General features: G+C 39.3%; 1 protein-coding gene across 1 annotated transcript; it reads left to right on the top strand.

The window, feature by feature from the left end:
• Positions 1-2,174: 2,174 nt before the first annotated feature.
• Positions 2,175-8,476, top strand: LOC148094658 (uncharacterized). Its single transcript, XM_087837391.1, is given in 5 exon segments — positions 2,175-2,182; positions 3,401-3,491; positions 4,688-4,723; positions 4,725-5,625; positions 8,469-8,476. Coding segments are annotated over 5 exon segments (1,044 nt in total).
• The last annotated feature ends 275 nt before the right edge of the window (positions 8,477-8,751 follow it).

An 8,751-nucleotide genomic window follows, 5' to 3' on the forward strand; every position in this document is an offset into this window, starting at 1 on the left:
CATTTTTCCCAACTGTGCACATACATCCAACGCGTGTCTTCCTCCACAACAAATACAGACGTTCCTTCCAATCTGATTATTTTTCATTTCCGTTTCCGCAGGCTTAGGTGTACTCTCCACAACTTGCATAGTGGTGGCAAAGCTTGTTCCTTTATTTCCAGGTCTGCCTTGATACTTGGGTTTACTCATTCCTTTAGCTGGTAAAGAAAGCGGAGAATCTTGAATATTACAGAATACAGGATCAGTTAATATTCTTATTTGCTTCTCCAAATAGTCTGCAATATCCATAAATTTAGCTCTTCTTTTATGCCTTTCTTGCAGGTCACAAACATGGCTTCTCCATCTATCACTAAATTTATACGGCAATGTTTTAATAATGTTCACCATATTAGAAGGCATGTCCAAATCACTCAGATGCTGCACCTCCTCCATTGCATTACAGCATCCCCTGAGGAACAAACTGTAGTTCTGAAGAGCTTTTACTTCCTCTGTTTTAATCGACGGCCATGAAAGTGCCTTGTCCAGATATGCAGCAGCGACCTTATGTTCATTGCCATAGTCCTCCTTTAACAGCCTTCCGATAACCACGATCTGAGTTCATTTGTTGACAGCTTCTCACCAATTCCTTTGCATGGCCTCTTGTGTATTTTTCCAAAAAATATAAACGATCGCTGTTATTTTTTGTATTGCACTCAACTGCATTCTCAAATGCTTTGATAAATGAATAATATTGAAGTGGATCTCCATCAAAATGAGGTATTTCTCTCTTTGGTAAAGAAAAGAGGCTTTGCTGTTGGATTAAGAGTGTTGTTATTTCATTTTGTTTAGTCATTATTCCAATAACATCATTTTGTGGTTCCAGTTCAACCATACCATTTGTATGACAGTCATTTTGTCCATTTGTATCAGATGGGTTTGAAGGAATAACTGAATATTGTCGAGGATGCTTATTTTGAGAAGATTCAGTCAGCACTGCTTGTTGCATGACACATTCCTGGGTTTTTTCTTTTCTCCTGTTTTGAGTTTCAGCATTAGTCAATGAATTTTGTTTTGCAGAAATGTGAGGTATAAATTCCAGTGCATCAACATTAAGGGTTTGTTAAGATCTTTCATTGGAAATGTATGAATTCATTCCATCTGAAACTTTTGAAGATCCTTTTTTGCTTTTTATACTTTGAGCTTTAAGGACATTTATTGTTGCCATTTTTTCAGCAATTTCAGTGTCCAACTTTAGCCTTTCCTTTCTTTTACGAAGACGTTCCTCCTCTTCTTCCAGTACATGTTTTTCATCCAATAATTTCTGCTTTATCATTAGAGCTGCCAACTCTGCCTCAGCTTTTATACGAACGGATGAAGTTGAAGATCTTGATGAAGAAGTTTTGTGGCTTTCAACATTTGAAACACTATCACTTGGCTTGATAACATCCTCCACTTCTGTCTCAGTATTTGATGCAACATTGTTTTCCAATAAATTGATTTGCTTTGGACAAACAACAGGGTTTTGTTCTCTTTGATTTATCCAGTTTTGAATTTAATTTAAAAACACATTGGTGTATTTCATGATACTTGAAAACCATTCCTCTTGTTTTATTACTTCTTCCTCTGGCACCAAAGGCAACACCTCAACATGTGAACTTGAAGCCTTTTCACACAGTGCTTTTACATCCTCCACATACTGCTTAATTTGAGAAAGATTTTCATTGTGTTGCATGGGCTCTTTCATTTTTTGTATTAGTCCTTTCATTTTATTGACATATTTTGCATTCATTTTGTAATTTTTCGATTTTATTCAACAATGCCTTTCCAGTCACTTTTCTTTCTCTTTCCCCCCCAAATCATTAGAGGAACAATCCTCACCACCTGTTTGACTCGTGATTTTCCCCGTTTGTTTGTTCGATTTTTTTTTTTCAATTTATTTTAATCTTCAGTGATCACCCATTAAAACATATCCACTGGAAGCCACAATAGACTTTGACCATAAAATCCTTTCAACGTAATGGCACTTTAATTGTCCATTTGAACGTCATCCAAGCAGCATAATTAATAAGACGCAGCGCAGACATTAATCCAAGAGCGCAGCCAAAAAACGTTGCACATTTAACCAACATTCATTCCATTCAGTGTTGAAACATCTCAGCGCTAATGCAATGTGGCTTCCTTTTCCACAACCAGATATGCACAGGTATTCTTACCTGCACTCCTCAGGATTGCGTCAGGTGTGTCGGTGCTGCTGGCTCACTCATTCAGATGCGCTGCACTTACTTGGCGTCTTTCAGGTGCCTTGATCTAATTTCTTTGATCCTGTTTGCGGCTTGCTTCTCCAGAATGCCGTTTTTTGTTGACTAAAGATGTAGCGACTTCCACAGTCGCTAGAGGCTGGGGATGGAGCCTGCCTATTTGCCTGACGCGCTGTCAACTTTACGCAATAATGCGAGAGGTGGAATTGTTTGCTTATTTATTAAAGTGCCTTGAGAGTTTACAGAGTAATGTGATCATCTCGCGATTTGGACTCTTACAACGTCATAGGCTCTAATGTAAAAAGGCGAAACATGTTGTGCAGCGGTTAACAAAAACTACGGCTACCCAGCCCTCCTCTCTGTCAAAATCAAACCAGTGAATGACAGACTGACAACGCCCTCTTAATGTCACCGCTAGCACCCACGTGACTCCCATTACACATCACCATAGCAACTAAACAAATCAAAATTCAGTACAATTAGTTATGGCTCCTACATTATTGTTCGCTTTGTTTAGATAAATAATTTTGATCTTCGTAACGGTCCTGATGGTTAACAAAGCAGGGGAAAAGATTTTGTCCCCCGTGAAAGTAACGTCACGACAGGAACTGAGAATGCGCATGCAGAAAATTATTTATATTTAAAAAATTTTAAGTAAAAAATAAAAAAATAGAAATAGAAATTCAGTCTTAAACACTTATTGCCCAAAAATAAATATAACTGATGTAATTTAAACCTGAAAAATTGGATAATTAAGGATACATACATTTTTAAAATTGCCTACCTTTCCCATGGTCCCACACTCTCATCTGTGGCCTTCAGTGGAGAGCGGTAAAGTAAAGCTGCATTGCTGCAGCGCGAAAACAGTTCACCATGGCGCTCTGGAGATGTATGATCTGTTTTATCTTTGTTTCTTTAACTCTGAAGGTGCTCCTTAGCCACATAAATGCAGCTCATGGTCGAAGGCAGGATTTTTGGGTTTACTGTGGAATAGATGGCTGTGAACAAGATTTCAGAGTTTTTAATTCGTTCTTTCGCCACATTAAACAGACGCACCCTCTGTATTTGACGAATGGAAGCCCACCAAGAGGATGGAGGATCCCCCCAGCATCCCACTCTTTAGGATTTGAAAATTTTGGTGTTTTTGTCTTTGCCAACTGTAGTACTACAACAACAACCAGCACCGTGGAAATATCAACTGGTGGATGTTTGCCTGAAGTGCAGGAGCCTCAGGTTGTTGACAGCCTGATCACGGTAAGTGTTAAACTAAATAAAATGTAGTGTGGCTTCTGATGACAAATTTAGCCATGTCTAACTCCTCGTATTTGGTCCTATATTACTTTTCTCCATTTTTAATCAAGAGAAATTTAACCAGATCTCGTGATATTAAACCGCTAGATATTGCTCTTCAAACTGTTACAAGCGATTTCCACTGTGGTTGGATTTTAAATCACCAGGATGAAATTAAAAATAAATAAAGAGAATAGCAGTTCAGTGTAAAAAGTGTAAAGGCTATGCTGCAGCCGGAGCAGGCACACACTCTGCGGCTGGCATGTCTCCTGATGAAGTTTGCATCAAAGACACTCTGAGCGCGTTTAAATCGTTCAATGTGGCAGCAATTTCGGTATCTCGTAGGAATTATAAGTGGTGAATACAGTTTCAGGTAAGACACAGTGTGTTTGGAAGCACTGTAAAAAAATCTGTTGTCCAGAAATACTGCCAAAACATGGATAAGAATGATTTTCTTGAAAATTAAATAAATTAATAAATGCATACAATAAAATATATCCATATACCAATACTAACATAAATTCTAAGTGTAAATCTAAATTACGTGATTTAAAAATACATAAATAATTTAATAAATACAACAAACATGTAAAAAAACTAATATCTAAGTGCGAACAAAAATTCATTATTTAAATAGATAAAATCTCATTCTCGTGAATCCAATCCCTAGTCTCATCAAAAAAACTGGACAACCCCTTTTTTATTGTTTCTTTATCTTTGATTTCTTTTCCATTTCTTTTTTCTTTATTCCAAAGAATGAATAATATATTATATTATATTATATCATGTTGAATATTCACAACTGTAACACTAATCACTGTCATGCACTTTGTTTTTTAATGGACCAATCATTAGGTGTAACTGATTATACCTGTTATGTAAGAATTTCTATAATTGGCCAGGAGTTTGGAGTAACTTTGTTTTTCTGCTCTAAAGGAAGAAGCTGTTACTACAACATCCTATACCAGACACGATATTACCAGATCTGCTGCAGCTTTTGCTATCAGTGTTCAAGAACAGTGCCACTTTTCACAGGACATAGTCTTAATGGATCAATACATTACATAAGGCAATCAATGTCTTACTTGTTTATAATGGCATTCAGAATTTTTTTTATATAAATGCAGAATAAGTTACTTTTGTTTCAAATATTTTCACAGAGAACGGTCAAACATATCATCTCAGGAGTGCAACACTTATTAGGCTGTTCTTTTGGATACGCTCAAGGAAAGAATGAAGACAGTGTTTGAAGATCATGCCGAGGGAACCACTCAGCTTCAACATGGGGCTTTGGCTACATTTGATAAATTCATGGATCCTTTCTCCACCATTGCATGTGGACAGAGTAGAGCCATAGGGGAAATGTTCTGTCCAGTCAATGCAGAGGAAGTAGTAGTATCCCAGAAGATATGTTGGGTAAAGCAAGGTCTTTCAAGGGTCATGTCCATAAGGAACAAAAGTTTTTACTATGTACCATTAATTGGAAGTCTAAAGCACTTATTAACTAATGAGAGAATCTTTACCATGTTGAACACTGCACCACAAAGAAGCAGAGAGGGATTCTTCTATGATTTTAGAGACGGGTCCCTCTTTACATCTCACCCCTTGTTTTCTCAGAGGCCAAATGCATTGCAATTAATACTTTGCACAGATGAAATTGAAATATGTAACCCCTTAGGGTCCCATGCTTCTGCAAACAAATTGGTCATGTTTTATTATACTTTAGGAAATATTGATCCAAAATTTAGGTCAAAGTTAGCTGCAATACGACTTCTTGCTATTGCTAAAGCAAATGACATTTCTCAGTGGGGTACTGATGTTGTACTGAAAAGAATACTTCGAGATCTATCACTGCTTTACAATGGTGTAAGGATTGAAATGTCACATGGTGAAATTGAATTGTTTGGGGCTGTTATAGCCATTTGCGGAGACACGCTAGCCCAGCATGAGATTGCTGGCTTTAAAGAAGGGATTGGTTTTGCTTATAGCAAATGTAGACACTGTGAATGCAACTTTGATGATATGCAAAGTGTTTTTGAGGAGAAGTTTGTTCAAAGAACTCTGGAGAAACATATCAGGCAGTGTTTTGAAATACAGGGTGGGCCATTTATATGGATACACCGTAATAACATGGGAATTGTTGGTGATATTAAAGTCCTGTTTGTGGCACATTAGTATATGTGAGGGGGCAAACTCCTCAAGATGGGTGGTGACCATTGTGGCCAATTAGAAGTCGGCCATCTTGGATGCAATTTTTGTTTTTCAATAGGAAGAGGGCCATGTGACATATCAAACTTATTGGTAATGTGACAAGAAAAACAATGTTGTGCTTGGTTTCAACGTAACTTTATTCTTTCATGAGTTATTTACACGTTTCTCTTTGTTCAAAGCAATTGACATGTCGAAGAGGTTAACACGTGAGGAGCGGATCGAAATCTGGTGAACACAGTAACCGGGTCATTGCAGCAGATTTAAGTGCAAGACACCCTACGAGACCACCCATCTCCCATGCTACAGTTAGTAAACTGCTTGCTAAGTTCCGTGAAACTGGTTCAGTGTTGGATTTGCCAAAATGTTTACGCAAGAAAACTGTCACTAATGAAGAAACATCAGTGGCTGTCCTCGCTTCATTCAGCAAGAGCCCACAGCGTAGCGCTCGCTGCATGTCACTGGAGAGTGGCATTAGTCGAACATCCTTTCAGCAGATATTAGCTACTCACAAATGGCACCCTTACAAACTCCAGCTACTGCAGCATCTCAACGAGGATGACCTAGATCGGCACACAGAATTTGCAGAATGGGCAAAACAAAAATTGGAACAAGACCCTCAGTTCACACAGAAGATTTTGTTCAGTGATGAGGCAAACTTTTATGTGAATGGTGAAGTTAACAGACAAAACCACCGCTATTGGTCTGACACTAACCCACATTGGATGGATCCCTCCAAGACTGTTGGAACAACAAAAGTGATGGTTTGGTGTGGTATATGGGGTACAACGATAGTGGGTCCATTCTTCATCAATGGAAACCTCAAGGCCACTGGATATTTGAAATTGCTACATGATGATGTGTTTCCCTCTTTATGCACTGAAGCTGGCACATTCCCTGAGTTTTTCCAGCAAGATGATGCACCACCACATTATGGGTGCCAGGTCTGAGCATTCCTAGATGAACAGTTTCCTGGAAAGTGGATTGGTCGTCGTGGGCCAGTTGAATGGCCCCCAAGGTCTCCCGATCTGACCCCCTTAGACTTTTATCTTTGGGGTCATCTGAAGGCAATTGTCTATGGTGTGAAGATACAAGACGTGCAGCACCTGAAACTACGGATACTGGATGCCTGTGCTGGCATTTCTCCTGCGGTGTTGCTATCAGTGTGTGAAGAGTGGGATAAGAGGGTTGCATTGACAATCCAACACAATGGGCAGCACATTGAACACATGTGTGGTGGTCAGAAACTTGTAAATAACTCATGACAGAATAAAGTTACGTTGAAACCAAGCACACCATTGCTTTTCTTGTGACATTACCAATAAGTTTGATGTGTCACATGGCCCTCTTCCTATTGAAAAAACAAAAGTTGTATCCAAGATGGCCGACTTCTAATGATGGCCGATGGGTGGTGACCATGGTGGCCATTTGGCCACCATGGTCACCACCCATCTTGAGGAGTTTGCCCTCTCACATATACTAATGTGCCACAAACAGGACTTTAATATCACCAACTATTCCCATGTTATTACGGTGTATCCAAGTAAATGGCCCACCCTGTATATTAAGAAGAATTTCTACTTTCATTGACTTGATTTTTGTAATTTGCATCAGTGCTGTTCATAAGGACCAACATTTCATTCAAATTCAGAAGTTTAACCCTTTAAATACCAGTTGAATAATATATTTTAATGATATACATAGGGATAAAAGCATAAAATGGCCAAAACGAAAATCACACATTGTGTGTTAGTGGCCAGAAAGGCAATTTAATGACTAAATAACCACCGAAATGACCACTAGAATGATCAAAATGTATATTTCACTGTGTGTGCTTCTGTGTGCATCCTCATTAGCAGCAGGATGTACTAACCACAGTAGAGGGTTTTTTGTAGGCACACTTTCTACACCTGGTGCACAGGGCTTCTGTTCCAATTCTGGAGGTGCGCCTTTTGCTCCTTCTTCTCATTTTGTTGGTGGGATGTGGGTCACACTCTGGTTCAGACTGCTGTATCTTGAGATCAATGGCAGAACTGGCTGAGAATCGAGGACAAGGCCGTCTTGCAATTGTTGAGGTCACCAGAATGTGCCCCAGCTCTTCCAGGATCACTCTTCATTTGCAGATTGTAGAGGACACCCCAACTTTAGTGAAGTTGATTCCGACAAAGGCATTGTATCCCAAGACATCCAGGAAATTGGAGAAAAAAAAGGGGTTGCCATCAGTGAGTTTTCCTTCAACAACTTGAGGTGCCAACATCCTCTCTAAGTTATTCAAACTGTATTTGTGCCCACTGTAGTCCAGGATTGCTTCTTGCTTCCAGGCTTCCTCTATTCCCCATCACTGAGTGCTAGTTCCCTGTGTGTTGTATCAAAAAAAGAACATTACTCCGTTGCTTTGGCATGTGGGATATCGCCATGGTAGTTTTGGTGAAGCCAAGGACAGACAACAAAATCTTCCTCTGTTGCAACTGGAGGAGCTGGGGAGATAGCTCTGGGTTGTTTCCCCTGTGCCAGTTTTCATCTGAGGAGTTCCTCTGCCCAGGTGACCAAAGTAAAGATGTTGTCCTTGGGGCTCCTCTGTCAGTTGGAGTGTGAACCCCTTGCCCTTTTTTACTTCCTGAGAACTCTCAGTGTTGTCATCCAACATGCTATGTATTGCTTTATTCTGGTGTAGGCTCACATCTCTACTTTATCTATAATCCTCCAATCCTCACACCTTTGCCTCTTGTGCAGGTTTGTAAGGGTGCACAGCAGCTAAAAGATCTCCTTTGTTATGTGGCAGCACGAGGTGAGAATAAAGTAAATACTCTTCACAGTTTTAAAAGACAACGCCACTCTGGGAATTTCACCCAGAGAATAATAAGTAACACTAATCACCACGAAGGCAGTTAGGTTTGTTATACTCAGTACAGAGACGAGGTTCAATGTTAAGACAAATTGACAATTTATTAACAATTATTTAAAACACCGTATAAAAACACAGTCATAAATCTGGAGAGGAAATGGCGTGTCACAA

Source organism: Neolamprologus brichardi, unplaced genomic scaffold, assembly GCF_056152115.1.
Source record: "Neolamprologus brichardi isolate AB-2024 unplaced genomic scaffold, ASM5615211v1 NODE_ptg000031l+_length_7269946_cov_1, whole genome shotgun sequence".
NCBI lineage: Eukaryota > Metazoa > Chordata > Actinopteri > Cichliformes > Cichlidae > Neolamprologus > Neolamprologus brichardi.